Genomic DNA, 21,915 nt, shown 5'->3' with positions numbered 1-21,915 from the left:
TAATTCATAGATCAAAACACAGCTAATGATTAAACCCACTTCAATTATGAATTTAAATAAGTAAATAACAATATCCATAGGCTAATCCAACCCATAATCACATGATCACACCCTCAAGAACTGGGTTTTAGCTAAGCATCAGAAAAATATAAAAAACAGTACCAACTAGATTAGCCATCAGTTGGGTAAAAGTCTCCAAGCCTTTACAACGCTCAAAATTTATTAAGTTCAAAAACTCACTTGCAAATCCTCAAAGTTAAGCCTAGAAATCCTCTAAGTCTACAATGGAAACTCAAAAACTAAGAGAAAACTCTAACTCTCCAATTTTTGGCCTGAAAGTCCATTGGGATAAATAAGTCGCACCTCACTGAACAGGTTGGCGATCCACCCTTTGCTTCCTTCATCGCCAATTGCATTGACCATCAGTCTTCCAGGTTCTGTTGCTTTAGGCAATCAAAGTTTCCATTGCAGAGTCATTCAGTGATTCGCCGACTTCCCATTCATGTTGCTAAGTTGGTTCTTCCCAGGGCTGGCACGGTGGAACTTTGGGAAAGCTATTCGCCGAGTGGTCTTGGTGATCACCAAGATCACTTTTCTTCACTTCTTCAGCTTATTAGTTCCTTTTTGCCTAGTGGTGTCCTTACCTTGCTCCTTAGCCTTCATAGCTGCAAATCAACACTGTAACATTAGTTTAGAGCATAAAATAGGCATTTGAGGACACTTATACTATCAAAACAAAGCCCTAAATGGGTCGAAATCTCAGACTCATCATAAGTGACATAATCTGAGCAAGAATATAAATACTAAAACATAACTAAAAAGCTAAGTTGAATGAAATGACCAAGTAGTAATCATGAAGATATCATGTTGAACTGTATATTGATATAAATGTTGAAAACCTAGTGAATGCACTAAGAGTCTGACGGTGGGAGCTATTATTAACCAAAATGAACCACGTAAGCTAAACATGGAGTCCGAAGTGTACGCCCCATCAATATGACCCAATATACCTTGCCAAGAGTATAAAGGCATGACTGTGGCGTGATAAATAATATTTATGCCCAACAGAGGGGACTTGTCACGACCAAGACCATCGTGATTGTCACCCACACTAACCCTCCGATGGGAGAACCATTTATACTAATTAACTAACCAACTTAATCAACATACTAAAGCATTTAAAGTTACGGAAGCAAGTTTAAATAACTAAATACAGAACTTTTCATAAACTTCCAAAAGATCTAACAACTAATTGTGAATTTAAATGCCTAGAACCTGAAATTCAATGTACTAAAACTCTAACAAGATCCATAAGTTTAAACAAGAAGGGTTACAATCCCAAGCAAATGAACTAATAACTAACTAGAAAGTCCAAGTCCAAAATGTGGACATAGACAGAAAGAGAACTCATGGCAGCCTGGAAGAACTAGCTAACCCTTGAATTCGATCGACGATCACTAATCTTCTAAGTGAGGTTTGTGACTAGCCGCCTGAAGATGCCTTGTACTCAACAAAGAAAGAGCAAGTGCAGTATCAGTACACAACCATAGTGTACTGGTAGGATCACGTAGCTATCCCACTAAGTGCAACATATATAAGTCATCACAACATAATAATAGCATGCACACACCGAATGTATAAAATATCACCATCATTTATGAACAACGTACAAATTCACATTTCTCAAGATATACAGTTATATCAAGTCAATGGTACTCTCACAGAACCCAAATCCAAACTGTTAGCATACCGAAATGTGGTACCCGATCCAATGTTTATGCCGGAATGTGGCAATCTATCCCATATTTATGCCGGAACGTGGCAATCGATCCAAGTTAGTGTGTCGGAACGCAACACCCGATCCATTCAACAAACCACAATCACAATAACAATAATATTCTCAAGATCATACAATTAAGTCATGATTCATGTCATTCATCATTCATCTATCTCAGTTACAACAAGGGTGATCAATAATGCAACATTCGCATACATACACGTACTATATTGAAGCAAGAACAAACATATATCACACAATCATGCAATCACAACCATCACATACCTCGAAACAAGCTTGAATCCCCTAAGAAACTTGATTCTTCCCTTTCCGAATTCGTTCCGCTTGTTCTTGGTCTACAAACAAGCATAATAACATGGAAATCAATAAACAATCACTAATTATCCGAATTACTAACAATTCTTTCAACCCTAGACCATACCCATGATCCTAATATCCAAATTAAGGCTTTTCCTACCATAATTCTCATATCAAAACACTTCCCCATCGATAATTACCCATTAGATTACGTTCTACATATTAAAAAAAAATGGATTTGGGGAGTGAAAATCTTACCTTTAGCCTCAGGAATGATGGAAAATTGTCAAGAAAATCCCTGGGTTCGTTCCTTAGCTCTCAAGTTTGAAAATTGTAGAATAAAGACATTTTGGGGGTTATTCCTGACTTAACTCACGACGGTCTCGCTATGGCGGCTCTACACTAGCGGGAATAATTCCGCCACAGCGGCTTGCACGAAGCTAGTGAGTCGATTTAAGAATTCCAAACCCTCATTTCACAACACACATTCAATCAACAACACTCAGAAACTACCCGTTCATGCTAAGATCAATTTCGGGAGTTCTACTCACCTAAATTTAATTTCGTAAAGTCGTACGAGTTCCTTAACGACTTATCTATCTACTCGTGTGATAATATTCATAATTAGATCACCCAATTGTTACCAGATTCCCTATATTTTTATGACTCTGATTTTGTCCAAAACTGGAGTAGGTTGGGAAATTCCAAGTTACTACAAAAAGGTTTTCCGACCCAAAATTTTTCCCCGTTGGCTTTTCTATAACGACGGAACCCGATCGTTCTAGGACATATAATCCTACGTGGGCACATAGGAATGGGACTATGGGCGTAAGATGACCCTAGTCCAACTCGGTGCTAAGTCTAAACCCAATTGAATGCATATGAAGCTAAAATGCGCTAAATACTGAATAGCTCAAAATACTGACATGCTAACTGAGAGTGCAACATTTATATACTGAGAGTATTGTGAATCACTCAAGATACATACAGATACAAGTACCTAGTGTGTATCTTGTGTGATTCACATGCGTCTGAGATACATACAAATCTTGCTCACTTCGCTCCTTAATCTCTCTCGCCTCTCTCCCTTTATATGTATCTGGTAGCAAAATTACATGTATCTAAGCATAAGACACGTAGACATTTCCAAATTAGTTGTAAGATATATAATATTTTGGCAATATAGATAATAATAATAATATTAATAATAATATATATAGTACTAACGTATGTCTAATTATATAGTTTTCTAATATTTTTAACTAGCATTGACCGTATATTTTGAGAGTAAATTTTAAAAATTCACCTTTAACTATATAATTGACTATAAAATTTGACCAGATTTTCAAATTTTGGTCTTCAAATATTTTTAAGTTCCCCAACACTAACTAAGATTTGTTTTTGGATTTTGGTTACTTCCATCCACGAACTTCAATAAATTTTAGGCAAGAAATTTATTTTTCTTCTAATTATATTAACTTCTGTCGTCTACAATTATAGTAGCATATTAAAATATTTTCCTATTATATTGAACTTTCGAAGACTTTGATATATAGATTATTTCATTTCAAATTGTGTTCTCACCTACTTTCCTCAATTTAATAAAGTCATTAACTTATTACAATATTAATCTCTTTTATTTTAAAATTTTGATTAATTTTTTTTATTATGGTAAGCAAGACTATATTCCTTAAGTATCTGTGTAAATTTATTCTATTACTATAATATTAACATAATGAAGAGATTTGTTTTCATTTATAGTATGGCAAGAAATTAATTATACTATCGAAGAATTGTTTGTATAAATAAGCAACACATATTTTTTTGAGAGCCTCCTCAATTAACATATCATTTTAGAGTCATGAAGGAAAAAAATACCCTAAGACAACAAAAGATTCTGATGGCTAAAATAGAAAATGAAGATGATTTATACTCATCATTTTCAAAGCATCGGAAAACTTTATACAAGAAAGCAAGCAATATGATTGGAAAATATGAGATTGATGTGGAAATTATAACATTTTCCCCCTCTGATAATCCTTTCTCTTTTTTCCATCCTACAATTGATGTTGTTGTTGATCCTTTTTTTAGTCCATATGCCCAAGAAAGTGAAAATAGTCGCCTTAACATTGCAAACACTCGGATCAGAATCAAGGAGAAACAAGTTGAACTTGACAATCTCGAGATCATAAAAGAGACTTTAACTAGTGAGACAACTGACGAGACTGGCATGGAAGAAATGTGGGAACAAATTAAGGAATTTAATCTAGAGGATTTGAAAAAATTTGAACGTCGATTGGATGAAGTTGATTTGATGCTGAAAAATGTTGCTGCTTCTTTTGCACAAGCTCCTCAAGAAAATGCTAATTAAGCATACAATGGTTCCTAATACATTTTAAGTTTCATGCAATGAAATAATTAAGTTTTTGAAATGTTTTTTTTAATTTTTTGTTTCTATTTTTATTTTAAAGTTGATGGTGTTATTTGAATTTAGTAATGATTTCCATTTATGATATGAATTTAGTGAACTCAAAGACTAGAATTTCTATATTAATTATGAGCTCAATAGTTAAATCTCTTATGGTATGTTTTCGATTTCCTAACATATATGTCAATGATTCAAATAAAATGTGATTAAATTGAATCTATTTAATGATACTCTCCTTCTGAAGACTTTAAGGGTGTGTTTGGTGTGGAGGAAAATGTTTTCTTGGAAAACAAGTGGATTTTTGACTTATTTTCTCATGTTTGGTTGGTGAGTAGAGAATATTTTTTAGTGTTTGCTTTATGAATGAAAAATATTTGTGAGAAAATATCATTTTTATTTTTACTAGAGAGTAGAAAATGATTTTTTGACTTGAAATTAAAAATATTTTTTAATGAAGCAAGAACAAACATATATCACACAATCATGAAATCTCAACCATCACCTACCTCGAAACAAGCTTGAATCACCTAAGAAACTTGATTCTTTCCTTTCCGAATCCGTTCCGCCTGTTCTTGTTCTAGAAAGAATCATAATAACACATAAATCAATAAACAATCACTAATTACCCGAATACTAACAATTCTATCAAATCTAGATCATACCCATGATCTCAATATCCAAATTAGGACTTTTCCCACCATAAATCTCAAATCAAAACTCTTCCTCATCGATAATTACGCATTAGATTACATTCTACGGATCGAAAAATGGATTCGGAGAGTGAAAATCTTACATTTAGCCTCAAAAATGGTGGAAAACTATCAAGAAAAGGCCTGGGTTCGTTTTAGCTCTCAAGTTCAAAAATTGAACAATAAAGACATTTTGGGGTTTATTACCGACTTAACTCGCGATTGTCCCGCTATGGCGGCCCCCAGCCCACCACAGCGGCTTGCACAGTACCAGTGAGTCGATTTAAGAATTCCAAACCCCCATTTCACAACACACCTTCAATCAACGACACTCAGACACTACCCGTTCACGCTAAGCTCAATTACGGGAGTTCTACTCGCCCAAATTCAATTCCGTAAACTAGTACCGGTTCCTTAACGACTTATCTATCTATTCATGGGATCAAATTTATAATTAGATCACCCAATTATTAACAGATTTCCCTAGAATTTAATAACTCCAATTTCGTCCAAATCTGGACTCGGTTGGGAAATTCCAAGTTACTATGAAAAAGTTTTCCGACCCAAAAATTTTTCCCATTGGATTTTCTATAATGACGAAACCCGATCGTTACAATAGATACCAATTTACCCATCACTCGTCCCCGAGTGAAAAACTTAGGAAAAATAGGCATAAGGAAGGAATGGTGTAGTACCTTAATCGACGAACAATTGGGGATACGTGTCTCGCATTTCCTTCTCAGTTTCCAAAGTAGCTTCCTCAATTGGACGATGCTCCCATTGAACTTTCATGGACTTAATCTCCTTGGTCCTCAGCTTTCGGGCATCACAATCAAGAATTGCAATTGGTTCCTCCTCATATTGGAGATCTTTGTCTAACACAATTGAGTCCCACTTAATGATATAATCCCCGTCACCATGATATCTCTTCAACATGGACATATGAAATACCGGATGAACTCACGATAGGTCAGGAGGTAAAGCCAATCTATACGCTACCGGTCCTACACATTCAAAGAACCTCAGAGGGACCAATGTATCGCGGACTTAGTTTGCCCTTCTTGCCAAATGTCATCACCCCTTTCATGGATGATACCTTAAGAAGAACATTCTCACCGGTCTAAAATGTCATGTCTCTTACCTTATGATCCATATACTTCTTCTTTCTACTCTGGGTTGCTAGAAGCTTAGCATGAATACTCCTCACCTTATCTTGAGCATCCTTCACTAAATCAAACCCCAATGGTTTCACATCTCCAGCCTCGAACCATCCTATGGGTGATCTACATCCCTTCCCATAGAGTACCTCAAATGGTGCCATATCAATGCTGGAGTGATAACTATTATTGTAAGAGAACTCACACAAAGGTAAGAACTTATCCCAATGTCCTCCAAAATCAATCACACATGCCATCAACATGTCCTCTAGCACTTGAATAGTCCTCGACTGTCTGTCTGTGGATGAAAAGTGGTACTAAAAGTGAGTTGTGTGCCCAATTTATCATGTAATTTCTTCCAAAACTTGGAGGTAAACTAGATACGACGATCTAAGATGATAGAAAGGGGCACCCCATGCAACCTCACTATCTCTTTCACATAAACCTTAGCCAATTGTTCACCATTATAATCTATTCTTATTGGAATAAAATGGGCTGACTTGGTGAATCTATCAACCACTACCCAAATAGAATCAAACTTCCCCAAAGTCTTGGGAAGGCCAACCATAAAATTCATGGCTATCCTCTCCTACTTCCATTCCGGAATTGGCATTCTTTGAAGCAAGCAAACCTGTAGGTCTTTTGTGTTCATACTTCACTTGTTGACAATTTTGACACTTCGCCACAAACTCCGTTATATCCTTCTTCATGCTCAGCCATCAATAAATTCGCTTCAAATCTCGGTACATCTTGGTCACACCCGAATGAATGGAATATCGCGAACCATGGGGTTCTATCAATAATTTCTAAATCAAGTCATCAACTCGAGGAACACAAATCCTTCCTTTAAAATTGAGCACACCTTCCGCATCAAGAGTGGTCTTTTGTGCCTTACCCATCGCAGTCTTCTTCTTAAGTTCGTTCAAATTTTCATCCTCAAATTATTTGGCCTTGATTTCCTCAATGAATGTGGCTCTAACTTCAATGATAGCTAACACTCCACCTTTCTCTATGATGCCCAACTGCATAATCTTAGACTCCAAGGTCTAAATTTTCTTAGCCAAAGGTTGCTTGGTTATACTCAAGCAAGCTAGACTACCCATACTCACCGCTTTTCGACTCAAAGCGTATGCCACTACATTAGTCTTACCCGGATGGTATTGAATGGTGACATCATAATCCTTAAGTAACTCCATCCACATTCGTTGTCTCAAATTCAGATCCTTTTGAGTGAACACATGCTACAAACAACGATGATCAGTAAACACTTCACACTTAACACCATAGAGGTAATGCCGCCACATCTTAAGAGCAAAACTACCGCTGCCAACTCCAAATCATGTGTTGGATAATTCCTCTCATGCACCTTCAATTGACGCGAGGCATAAGATATAACATTCTTATCCTTCATCAACACAGCACCCAAACCAGAATGTTAAGCATCACTATAAACAATAACATCTTTACCTTCCACGGGTAGTGCTAGGATAAGTGATGTGGTCAGGAGAGTCTTGAGCTTTTGAAAGTTATCCTCACATTTTTCAGTGCATTCAAATGGTATCTCCTTTTTTGTCCAATTTGTCAAGTGAGTGGCAATAGAAGCAAAGTTCTTCACAAATCGACGATAGTAGCTAGCGAGCCCCACAAAACTCCTAATTTCCATCACAGAACTAGGACGAATCCAATTCTTAACCGCCTTAATCTTTTGGGGATCTACCATTACCCCTTCTTTTGAAACTACATGCCCCAAAAATGCAACCGAAGTCAACCAAAATTCACACTTAGAAAATTTAGCATACAACATTTGTTTCCCAAGAACACCCAAAACAATACGAAGATGGTCGGCATGATCTTCCTCACTTTTCGAATTGACCAAAATATCATCAATAAAGACTATGAAGAATGAATCAAGAAATGGCTTGAACACCCCTTTTATCAAACTCATAAAAGTTGCAGGCGCATTACTCAAACCAAAGGACATAACTAGAAACTCGTAGTGCCCATAGTGGGTTCAAAACACCGTCTTGGGCACATCCTCATACTATCATCCTTTTTCTTAACAAACAAAACTGGAGAACCCCATGGAGAAGCACTAGGACGAATAAACCCCTTATCAAGAAGCTCTTGGATTTGAGCCTTAAGCTCTCTTAATTCTGATGGGGCCATGCGATATAGAGGGATAGAAATGGGACGAGTACCAGGTTCCAAATCAATGCAGAAATCGATATCTCAATCTGGAGGCATACCAGGAAAATCAGTAGGAAACACTTCTCTAAATTCTAACACCATAGGGATAGACTCAATAGATGGAATCTCAACCTCAACATCCCTAATATGAACCAAATAAGCCAAGCAACCCTGCCCTACCAGTTTTCTAGCCCGCATGGAGGATATGATCTTAGCTTGCTTAGGCTTGTACACCCCTTCCAACTCTTATCTTTTCCCTTCCCAGCATTTCTAGAGTTACCGACTTAGTATTACAATTAAGTACCGCATAATAGGGGGAAACCAAGTCATGCCTATGATTATATCAAAGTCAGTCATATCCAAAATCATCAAATTTGCCCAAGTATGATAACCCATAAACAAATTAGGACAAGCATGATAGACATGGGTGACTATGACAAGCTTTCCAACTGGGGTAGAAACATGGAAGGTGGCATCAAGTATATGACAAATCATAGAAAATGCTGCGGAAAATCGCACACACACTTAAGAATAAGTAGAACCTGGATCAAATAACACATTAGCCATCCGGTCACAGACAAGAATAGTACCTGTGATCACCGCTTCAAACGCATCTGCCTCATTCTTTCTTGGAAAAGGCGTAACATTGTGCCCTATCATCGTGATGGACGACTTCTCTGCCTGGCTGCACTATACCTCTACCTGCATTACCATTTCCCCTACTTTCGTGGCCTCGCTGATTTTCTCCTCACCCACCTTATGGACGCGCTCGACCATTATTACTATTCCCAGCAGGTACCACTGCTCTAGTCTGTTGTTGTGCGGATTCCAATATGTGTGGGTGGGGACAATCTCTCATCATAGCCCAGGTTCTCCAAAATTATAGCACGTACGATCAAGAGATGGATTGCTGCCCATCGAAGGTGCGACTCCTTGGTTATACTGAATCAAATTATGAGGTAGAGTTCCTGAGTAATTACTTTTAGAGGCGGGCATAGCGGACTGAATTGGCATGGCTGCAAGTGTTGGCCTCTCTGCCCTTTTGGAGTAAGAACCTTGAAAGTCACCTGAGTTTTTGCCCTTTTAGCCAATGCCTAAGCTTGGTTGTCTCGCCTCACCCCCTCTACTTTCTTAACAAAGTTTCTTACCTCATTAAAGCTCCTCCCTATAGAGGTCATATGAATAGATAATACTTGCGACTCAGAATTTAGTCCCTTAATAAATAAACAGATTCTCTCTTTCTCAGTAGTCACCAACTGCGCAGCATATCTAGACAAGGCATGAAACTTTGGCTGCTTACCTTGCTCCAAAGCCATGAACTCATCTTTCTTGCGATCTCTCAAAGTCCTAGGCACATATTTCTCTAAGAACCGAGCATGAAACTGGGTCCAAGTAAATGGAGGTAAAACTGAAGATCTACATTCCATATAAGCTCTCCACCACTTCTTAGCCTCACCTTGAAGCTGAAAAGTCACGAACTCAACCCCATGCTAATGGTAAATTCCCAACTTATGAAGCCTTTCATAGCAATCTAGGATGAACTCATATGCATCCTCACTCTCAGAACCATGGAACACATGCAGTTTCAACTTCAAAAACTTGGTCAACATCTCATGTTCATTACTAGTCATAACAGAACCCAATAAAGGATGGAAGAAAGCATCATTACCTACATTCTCTCCCACCTTGGGGACAGTGATAGCAATTGGAGGATTGGCGGGGGCTTGATTTGCTCGAACATAAGGAAGCACTCCAAGACCAACCAACCCTTTCAAGAATGACATGATCTGTTGAGCTAACACTGGGTCTATGGGTGGAATAACTATAGTCTCAGTCTGCACCTCTTCCTCTTCTCCAACATCCTCAATATTTTCAACCTCAACATTCTCCTCAATCTCTTCATGATGTAAGGGAGGAGCCTCGTTTTAGGGAGCATTTTCGATCTGTAGTAGGCGCCACTCTTCCTCGGCCTCTACCCCAAGCTCTTCCTCTACCGGTGCCTCAACTGCGACCTCTCGCTACAGATTCCTTAGCTGGAGCATTGACAAGAGTTATGGGCCTGACGCCGTTGAAACTAGTGTTAACCATCTGCGGACAGAAGAGTGAAGGAGGTTAGATACCAATTCGAATCGATTGATACCTATTGGAATCAATTTATACCAAAAAGGAGACAAGAGGAAACAGAGAGATTTCCTAAAGTCCTATAGCCTCTCGAAGAAAAGTACAGACGTCTATGTACCGGTCCGCAAGACTCTACTAGACTCCTTTTGGTACACTGAGATCAATGAACCTAGGCTATGATACCAACTTTGTCACGACTCAGACCATCATGATTAGCATCCACACTAACCCTCCGATGGGAGAACCATTTATACTAATTAGCTAACCAACTTAATCAACATACTAAAGCATTTAAAGTTACAGAAACAAGTTTAAATAACTAAATATTGAACTTTCCATAAAATTCCAAAAGATCTAACAACTAATTGCGAAATTAAATGCCTAGAACCTGAAATTCAATGTACCAAAACTCTAACAAGATCCATAGGTCTAAACAAGACGGGTTACAATCCCAAGATAATGAACTAATAACTAACTAGAAAGTCCAAGTCTGAAATGTGGACATAGACAGAAAGAGAACTCATGGCAGCCTGGAAGAACTAGCTAACCCTTGAATTCGATCGACGATCACTAATCTTCTAAGTGAGGTCTGTCAATAGCCGCCTGAAGATGCCTTGTACTCAACAAAGAAAGAGCAAGTGTAGTATCAGTACACAACCATAGTGTACTGGTAGGATCACGCAGCTATCCCACTAAGTGCAACATATATAAGTCATCACAACATAATAATAGCATGCACACACCGAATGTATAAAATATCACCATCATTTATGAACAACGTACAAATTCACATTTCTCAAGATATACAGTTATATCAAGTCAATGGTACTCTCACAGAACCCAAATCCAAACTGTTAGCATACCGAAATGTGGTACCCGATCCAATGTTAATGCCGGAACGTGGCAATCTATCCCATATTTATGCCGGAACGTGGCAACCGATCCAAGTTAGTGTGTCGGAACGCAACACCCAATCCACTCAACAAACCACAAACTTAATCACAAGTATATTCTTAGGATCATACAATAAAGTCATGATTCATGGCATTCATCATTCATCTATCTCACTTACAATAAGTGTGATCAATAATGCAACATTTGCATACATATACGTACTATAATGAAGCAAGAACAAACATATATCACACAATCATGAAATCACAACCATCACCTACCTCGAAACAAGCTTGAATCCCCTAAGAAACTTGATTCTTCCCTTTTCGAATTCGTTCCGCTTGTTCTTGGTCAACAAACAATCATAATAACACGAAAATCAATAGACAATCACTAATTACCCAAATTACTAACAATTCTATCAACCCTAGATCATACCCATGATCCCAATATCCAAATTACTGCTTTTCCCACCATAATTCTCAAATCAAAACTCTTCCCCATCGATAATTACCCATTAGATTACATTCTACGGATCAAAAATTGGATTCGGGGAGTGAAAATCTTACCTTTAGCCTCAAGAATGGTGGAAAACTGTCAAGAAAATCCCTGGGTTCGTTCCTTAGCTCTCAAGTTTGAGAATCGAAGAATAAAGACGTTTGGGGTTTTATTCCTGACTTAACTCGTGACTGTCCCGTTATGCAGCCCTGCCCTTGCGGGAATAATTCCACCACAACGGCTTGCACGGAACTAGTGAGTCGATTTAAGAATTCCAAACCCTCAATTCACAACACACCTTCAACCAACAACACTTAGAAACTACCCATTCACGCTAATATCAATTTTGAGAGTTCTACTCGCCCAAATTCAATTCTGTAAAGTCATACGAGTTCCTTAACAACTTATCTATCTACTAATGTGATCAAATTCATAATTAGATCACCCAATTGTTACCAGATTTCCCTAGACTTTAATGACTCTGATTTTGTCCAAATCTAGACTCGGTTGGGAAATTCCAAGTTCCTACGAAAAAGTTTTCCGACCCAAAATTTTTCCCCGTTGGCTTTTCTATAACGACGGAACCCGATCGTTACAGGACTTATAATCCTATGTGGGCACATAGTTATGGGACTATGGGCGTAAGCTAACCCAAGTCCAACTCGGTGCTAAGTCTACTCCCAATTGAATGCATATGAAGCTAAAATGCACTAAATACTGAATAGCTCAAAATTCTGACATGCTAACTGAGAATGCAATATTTATATACTGAGAGTATTGTGAATCACTCTAGATACATACTAATACATGTACCTTGTGTGTATCTAGTGTGATTTACATGTGTCTGAGATACATACAAATCTCGCTCGCTTCGCTCCCTAATCTTGCTCGCCTCTCTCCCTCTTTATGTATCTGGTAGCAAAAATACATGTATCTAAGCATAAGACACGTAGACAATTCCAAATTAGTGGTAAGATACATAATATTTTGGCAATATAAATAATAATAGTATATACAGTATTGAAGTATGTCTAATTATATAGTTTTCTAATATTTTTAACTAGTATTGACCAATATTTTGAGAGTAGATTTTAAAAATTCACCTTTAACTATATATTTGACTATAAAATTTGACTAAATTTTCAAATTTTGGTCTTCAAATATTTTGAAGTTCCCCAACACTAACTAAGATTTGTTTTTGGATTTTGGTTACTTCCATCCACGAAACTTCAAGAAATTTATTTTTCTTCTAATTATATTAACTTTTGTCGTCTACAATTATAGTAGCATATTAAAATATTTTCCTATTATATTGAACTTTCGAAGATTTTAATAAATAGATTATTTCATTTCAAATTTTGTTCTCACCTACTTTCCTCAATTTGATAAAGTCATTAACATAATAGAATATTAATCTCTTTTATTTTAAAATTTTGATTAATTTTTATTATTATGGTAAGCAAGACTATATTTCTTAAGTATCTGTATAAATTTATTTTGTTACTATAATTTTAACATAATGAAGAGATTTGTTTTCATTTATTGTATAGCAAGAAATTAATTACACTATCGAAGAATTTTTTGTATAAATAAGCAACAGAGCCTCATCAATTAACATATCATTTTAGAGTCATGGCTGAGAAAAATACCCTAGGACGTCAGAAGATTTCGATGGCTAAAATAGAAAATGAAGAAGATTTATACTCATCATTTTCTAAGCGTCGGGAAACTTTATACAAGAAAGCAAGCAATATGATTGGGAAATATGACATTGTTGTGGGAATAATAACATTTTCCCCCTCTGATAATCCTTTCTCTTTTTTCCATCCTACAATTGATGTTGTTGTTGATCGTTTCTTTAGTCCATATGCCCAGGGAAGTGAAAACAGTTGCCTTAACATTGCAAACACTCGGATCAGAATCAAGGAGAAACAAGTTGAACTTGACAATCTTGAGATCATAAAAGAGACTTTACCTAATGATACAACAGACGAGACTGGCTTGGAAGAAATGTGGGAACAAATTAAGGAATTTAATCTAGAGGATTTGAAAAAATTTGAACGTCGATTGGATGAAGTTGATTTGATGCTGAAAAATGTTGCTACTTCTTTTGCACAAGCTCCTCAAGAAAATGCTAATTAAGCATACAATGGTTCCTAATACATTTGAAGTTTCATGCAATGAAATAATTAAGTTTTTTAAATGTTTTTTTAAAAGTTTTAGTTTCTATTTTTATTTTAAAGTTGATGGTGTTATTTGAATTGAGTAATGATTTCCATTTATGATATGAATTTAGTGAACTCAAAGACTCGAATTTCTGTATTAATTATGAGCTCAATATTTAAATTTCTTATGGTATGTTTTAGATTTTTTAACGTATATGTCAATGATTCAAAAGAAATGTGATTAAATTGAATCTATTTAATGATACTCTCCTTCTGAAGACCTTAAGGGTGTGTTTGGTGTGGAGGAAAATATTTTCCTGGAAAACAAGTGGATTTTTGACTTATTTTCTCATGTTTGGTTGGTGAGTAGAGAATATTTTTTAGTGTTTACTTTATGAATGAAGAATATTTGTGAGAAAATATCTTTTATTTTTACTAGAGAGTAGAAAATGATTTTTGAATTGAAATTAAAATATTTTTTTAAAAATAAACTTAATTTTTTTGGGGGGAGGGTGGGGTAGTGGGGGGCTGGTGGGAGGGTGGTGTGGGTTGAAAAAAATAAAAATATGGAAATTGGAAACATTTTCTAAAAACAAAGTTTTAAAAAAAATTGGGGGATGGTTAGGGTGTAGGCGGGAGGGGGGGGGGGTCGGGAAATTGAAGTTGAAAAATATTTTTTAAAATAATCTTTAAATTTATTTATTTTTTCAACAAAAAAATTGTAATTTGAAGTTGGAGGAAAGTTTTGGACAATTTTTTCCTTAATTTTTGAAGGGAAGTCATTTTCCTTAAATTTGAGGAAAATGAGTTGATTTGAAAAACATTTTCTAGAACATTTTACCCAATCAAACATGAGAAAATTGGAGGAAAATGTTTTCCTTCATACCAAATACACTCTAATCTTGGCTTTTGACTAATAAATATAAATTAGTTTTCAGAGTTTTAATCTAATCACACCCATATAATGTGTTCAAAATTCATTCAAATTTATTCCTACACGTTTTGGGCTATTTAGATAAATCTACAACGGTTTTTAGGATAAAAATACCCTTACCAAAATAATTAATCGGAGCTAGAAGGCGAAATTTAATTCAAGGGGATAGTGAGGTCCATTTTTTCTCTGTATTGTAGAAGATTCTGTCAGGTTAAAGAGTCTCCAGTAGTTGTACTATAGATTGAGCCAACTAAAAGGTAAAGTCACTTTTTTGAGAAAACATAAAAATATTTAAATTTAGCGATGAAATCATAATTTCCATGATGGCTAAGCTTTTGTAAAAGACAAATTTAGCCTATTTTCTTGATGATGAGCGCAGTTTTACACTCGTTACTAACAAATTTGACCCTTTTTTTTTATATATATTATCACACATAAGTTGTTATATGAATAGATATGATAATTATAAAATAATTGCGTATGGATTGTATTAACAGATAAATATGTTGGTTTATGGTTTTTAATTCAACAATTTGCTTAGTCAAAAATAAAAATAAAGATTATCTTTTCTCGTGTTATGTTATATAAAATTATCTCATATACATGGGTCAAATTTAAGTGTAATTTGTTCTATATATATTATATCCAAGTGGATCCGTATGTATTTGGTATACATATATAGCAAATCTTGTTCGCCTCTTTCCCATCTCACTCGCCACTCTCTCATGTATATGGTATCCCAAATACATGTGAATCACTCAAGATACATACATATCTAGTGTGATTCACATATGTTTGAGATACATACAAATCTCGCTCGCCTCGCTCCCCAATCTCGCTCGCCTCTCTCCCTTTTTATGTATCTGGTAAATAAAAATACATGTATCTACGCATAAGATACGTAGATAATTCTAAATTAGTGGTAAAATACATAATATTTTGAAAGTATAGATAATAATCTATCTATCTATAAAAGGAGAAGAAAAAACGTCTGCGTGTCAGCACCATAAAAAAGAGAATTTAAGAATTATTAAATTAATTTAAAATCTAAAAATAAAAAATAAAAATTGCAAACACTACAAAAATAATGAAAAATTCAACAAGAAGTTTTTACAACTTTTTTTAAAAATTCAATAATTTAAAGTTACCTTAACTTTTTACTGTTTTTGAAATATTTTTTATTCTTTTGATTTCGAATAAAAAAAAATAGGAGATATAAAATAATATTATAATAATTAGTATCATCTTTCATAAAATATCTAGTCCGAAAATTATTTTAAAACAAAGCACTTCATTTATTTATTTTATTTGTTAACTTACAATTTTATTATGCAAACTTAGTTACTATTTTTAAATTTTAAACTGAATGTCAAACAAATTAAATAACAAACTGACGTTAAAACAAATACAAATAACTTTTGCAAAATAAATATTAAAACTCCTTTTAAATATTTAAAATTAGAATTACTACAAAAATTATCAACAAAAAAGTTAGAATTACTACCAATTAAAAATCTATTTTTTAAATTAAAAATTCAAATTACGAAACACAAAAAGATAATATAAATAACTAACTAACAAAAAAAGTAGAAAATAAAAACTGTCTTTTGACAAAAAATATCTCCTATTTTTTAATTTAAAATTTGAATTTCAAAACATAACTAACTAACCTTATCCCTATAAAATACACAATTCCATAACCCCATGACTTCCAAAAATAAACTGCTACCCACAACTTTATCAACCCAGTTTTTCATAAAAATCTATTATATTCAGAACTTCTGTCATCATCCACTTTTATAGTTTAACATGTATTGTGCATGATCCCATCCATCTTTTTATTTCTTGCTTTGTTTACCCATCTCCTTGACCAAATCGTGATAAGGTGGTGTGCACCAACATCGATGTTTTTAACTGGCGGGATGATAATTAATACAGATGGATTATCATAATGACTCCTCAACTTTTTTTCCTAACTTGAATAATGATGCTTCAACTTGAAATGTATTACATGATCATGTTGAAACGATGACTAAATCATTGTATTATTTAATTCAGGTATATGAAAAAAGTTATATGTACTGAGATGTAACTATTCATGAGTTATTTCAGTATTAGATTTTGTTATTAGTTGATGTGTTGATGGTAATACAAAATATGAATTATTTTTTATGTTTATCTAATCTATTTAATTAATAAAATTTGAATAAATTATAATCTATAGAGTATTGTTATTCAGTTATTCATTTAATAATAATTATACATATAGTTTTGCCCTCTTGATGTGTTATTGCTTAAAATATCTTTGATCTATGGTCAATAAAGTCTTTTCTTTATTTTCTTGACTTAACCATGTCCATTGCTTCAAAAGTTGATTGACTCATTATGGCTTTTGTTGTCTGTTTAGTGCGGAAGTGCAATACCTGATGAAGGCGGCAACTGCACAGCGGCAAAATACATCAGTGTTTATAGCTAGTTGATTAATGGATGGAGAGCGAGTGTTTGCACAACGGCAAAAGACAATTCTACCTATGTGTAGCACTTCATAGTTCGTACAATGTCTCTTTAAAATGTACTACATGATTTTTCAATTTGTGTGAGAAAAATTAGGAAACAGTGATAACAACATAACGTGGGATAGTTAATGCAATTGCGATTCGAGTGGGGAGTTAATTTCCAGATTAAGAATTTTTCATATTATTTCATTTTTTTATTTTTTTATATTTTGTCTTCTATTTTTGATTTTTAAAAAAAAAATCAACACAGTAATAATAATATTTATAATATTCCATGTTATTTAAAAACACATCTTACATCAAATTCTAACCCTCAAATATTTAGGATGTCGATAAAGATAAAAATTTAGAAGATATTTACTTCTGAATTATCAAGAATAAAGTTGAGAAGTTATAACTACTTTGAAACTATTTGTAAATAATATTTTTTACTTGGAATATTTTTATATATAATTCATCAATTTTAAAAACTATTTTAATTTATAACCTATTTGGTATAAAATGTATTAAAATTAAATAATTTTTTTTAATTTGAATACATGAAAGATAAAATATTTAAATTTTGATTAGTTATTTTTTTCCTTTAGAAAAGAAATAGAATAAAAGATGAACAAAAATAAGAAAAAAATTCAAAAGAAAATATGAAATTTGTTTTCAATTGTATTCTTTTACATAGAAAGCTACATCATTGAAAACACTGATTTCTTAAAAGTATGTGAATACTTTATAATTTACGGATATGTCGTGTGAATATAAAATGTAAATTATTTTATTAGATGCTAAACTGTCATTTTAATAATTATTTTTTACTCAATATGTCATATTGGTAGTTTAATGAAAGGAAAAGCGTATTAAAAAATGAAAAGCAAATTAATGACGATGATAAAAAGGATGAAGATATTGTACGTGTGCGCGGATTATTTCTAAAATTCATTTTTATTTTTTTTTAAAAAATCTAAAATTTATTTTGTTGTGCATCCTTATTTTATGAAATTATATTTGATTAAAATATTTGTGCAACGCTCGGATACATATACTAGAATATTTTGTATGTCCTCCGTTGTATTCTTAATAGATTTTTTATATAATTGAAGTAGAATTTTTTTTATTTGATTCTTATAGGAAATAAGATTTATTATCATTATTATACAAGGCTCTAAGATGAAGTAACGTAAAAAAATGTACATTATATTCTATATATATACTATTTCATTGCTTATATTGTTTCTAACAAGGATTTAATGCCTTTTTTTTTTAGGTAGAAGGAAGAGGTAATGAAGTAACATTTAATTGTATATATTTTTGCACTCTATCTATATTAGAGTAAACACACAAATAATTTAAAGGAGGTTCAAATATTATTATTTTTTTAAGGAAATTTTTTGCAATATTTGTGAGACAAATGATGTGTGAGTTTAACACGAAAATACAACACATGATATGTAAGTTAGAAGCACATTTGAATCTTGCCATAATAGACGATACTACAAGATAATTTTAACTTTATATATAGTGTAATTGTCTAACTAAGAGATTGATTCTTTTGATATACGCCCCTATAGTAGAGTTAAAATTTATAAATACCAGGTGTTCATACCATGTTATTAAATGAAATGTACATAATCGTACAACAGTCACATAATTATTTTTATACGTTCTCTATTAGTTTAGTAGTATATTTATATTTTGATCCTTCTTTTTCATCTATAAATCCAATAAATAGTGTTGTTTGATAGTTATAATGTATTATTATATTTAACAAATAATTAACCAGTGAATAATAAATTTTATAAATTATTTTTAATTTAAAATTATGACATTTAAAAATATTTGTGCAACGTGCGGATATGAATACTAGTAATATATATAGTAGTGAAGTATATCTTATTATATAGTTTTCTAATATTTTTAACTAGCATTGACCATATATTTTGAGAGTAGATTCTAAAAATTCACCTTTAACTATTTATTGACTATAAAATTTGACCAGATTTTCAAATTTTGGTCATCAAATATTTTGAAGTTCCCCAACACTAAGATTTGTTTTTGGATTTTGGTGACTTCCATTCACGAAACTTCAAGAAATTATTTTTCTTCTAATTATATTAACTTTTGTCGTCTACAATTATAGTAGCATATTAAAACATTTTTCTATTACATTGAATTTTCGAAGATTTTGATATATAGATTATTTCATTTCAAATTGTGTTCTCACCTACTTTCCTCAATTTGATAGTCATTAACCATATATGAATATTAATCTCTTTAATTTGAAATTTTTGATTTTATTTTTTATTATTATGATAAGTGCAAGACTATATTTTTTTAAGTATCTATATAAATTTATTTTGTTACTATAATTTTAGCATAATGAGGAGATTTATTTTCATTTATAGTATGGCAAGAAATTAATTACAATATTGAAGAATTTTTTGTATAAATAAGCAATAATTTTTTTTTGGAGAGCCTCATCAATTAACATATCATTTTTTTATCCTTCTTCATAACTTGAGTCATGACAGAAAAAAAGACTCTAGGATGTCAGAAGGTTCCGATGGTCAAAATAGATGATGAAGATGAACTTGATAATCTCGAGTTCAAAGAAGAGACTCGAACTAATCAGACAACCGATGAGACTGGTATGGAAGAAATGTGGGAACAAATTAAGAAATCTAATGCAGAGGATTTGAAAAAAATTGAAAGTCGATTGGATGAGATTGATTTGATGCTGAAAAATGTTGTTGCTTCGTTTGAACAAGCTCCTAAAAGAAATGCTAATTAAGCATACAATGGTTCCTAATACATTTGAAGCCTCATGGAATGAAATAATTAAGTTTCTTAAATGTTGTTTTTTCCTTCTAAGTTTTAGTTTCTATTTTTATTTTAAATTTGATGGTGTTATTTGAATTTAGTAGTGATTTCCGTTTATGTTATGAATTTAGTGAACTGAAAGACTCGAATTTCTGTATTAATTATGAGTTCAATATTTAATTTACTTATCATATGCTTTAGAATTTTTCACATATATGTCAATGATTCAAATCAAATATGATTAAATTGAATCTATTTAATGATACTATCATTTTGGTCGAAGTCTGAATTTTATAGGTTCACAAGATTCAATAATTTTGATCTATTTCTCTATCGTTCTCTATATATAGATGGCGTTTTAATTTGTAGCATCAGATGTGAGTTAGATCTCAAAAAATGATTCAAAAATAAATAAATTTAAAGTATATATAAAATGGATGTTAGGTCTGATAAATATTTGAGGTGTTACACCAAGTATTAAGGTGATTAGTCTTAGAAAAATTGTCTGGATGGTCAATGTTACATGTTGTATTTGTATCATTATTTTTAATATAATAAATGTTTTGATTATTATTTAAATATATTTATATCATTTTATTATATAATAATTAAAATTTCTATTTCATGTAACAATTGATTTGATGAGGTTGTGTCGTTATCTTTTTTTTTTCTTCTCATTTATACCTTTTTTCTTATTATTTAATAATTCTATTTAATTCTTCATCTCACCTTTTTATGATAAATCTACTTGGTATCATATTTTTTCTTATAGAATATTTTTATTTATCCAATAAATTGTTGGTATGTAATATTATGAAATAATATAATTTATTTAAATCTTGTATTCATTAAACAATATAATACGATTCGGTATGAAACCACATGTAACAACTATCCAAACATGCAATTAGTTTGAATAACTGAGATTAAAGCTAAAGACACTTCTTATATAGGTCAAAATAACTTCATTTAATTTAATCGTATATGGTTGCTCAATTAATATTTAATATGTTGAGGCTCGATTAAATTTAAATTTACACATTACATAACCTATTTTGAATTCAATACTTTCAATATGATTTTTTTCATTCTCGATATTTATTTTTTTTGGTTATTCTCAGTAGAATTAAACATCAACTACTTTCATAAGCCATCAGTTGACATTCTCATAAGATCTCTCAGTTTCATTTAATTAATTACTTTTTAGTATACCTAATCAACTACTTTCATAAGCCATCAGTTGACATTCCCATAAGATCTCTCAGTATCATTTAATTAATTACTTTTTAGTATACCTAATAAATTTTTTATTATTTAAAGGCTTTTGGAATAACAAGTCAAAATATGTACAATACTGTAAGCAAGGAAATATTCTAAGAGGAAGGTTCCCTAACTAACTTCTCCTTTTCAAAAAATTAAA

At 32.8% G+C, this 21,915-nt stretch overlaps 2 protein-coding genes across 2 annotated transcripts; both read left to right on the top strand.

Annotated features, from left to right (window-relative positions):
- The first annotated feature begins 3,995 nt into the window (after positions 1-3,995).
- On the top strand, positions 3,996-4,466 carry LOC125834471 (agamous-like MADS-box protein AGL29). The gene has a single exon (XM_049513616.1). It carries the CDS (start codon positions 3,996-3,998, stop codon positions 4,464-4,466), a length of 471 nt encoding a protein of 156 aa, XP_049369573.1.
- Positions 4,467-13,701: 9,235 nt separating this feature from the next.
- On the top strand, positions 13,702-14,211 carry LOC125834470 (agamous-like MADS-box protein AGL61). Its single transcript, XM_049513615.1, has one exon. The coding sequence runs from the start codon at positions 13,702-13,704 to the stop codon at positions 14,209-14,211; it is 510 nt and encodes a 169-aa protein (XP_049369572.1).
- Positions 14,212-21,915: the final 7,704 nt, after the last annotated feature.

The sequence above is a fragment of the Solanum verrucosum genome, unplaced genomic scaffold (assembly GCF_900185275.1).
Source record: "Solanum verrucosum unplaced genomic scaffold, falcon-dt-bn FXZP01000223.1, whole genome shotgun sequence".
NCBI lineage: Eukaryota > Viridiplantae > Streptophyta > Magnoliopsida > Solanales > Solanaceae > Solanum > Solanum verrucosum.
This window is presented reverse-complemented; position numbering and strand designations above follow the sequence as displayed.

Bases quoted from the DNA above. Each gene is read 5' to 3' on its own strand.
- LOC125834471 (XM_049513616.1), top strand. From the start codon at position 3,996: ATGGCTAAAATAGAAAATGAAGATGATTTATACTCATCATTTTCAAAG.
- LOC125834470 (XM_049513615.1), top strand. From the start codon at position 13,702: ATGGCTGAGAAAAATACCCTAGGACGTCAGAAGATTTCGATGGCTAAA.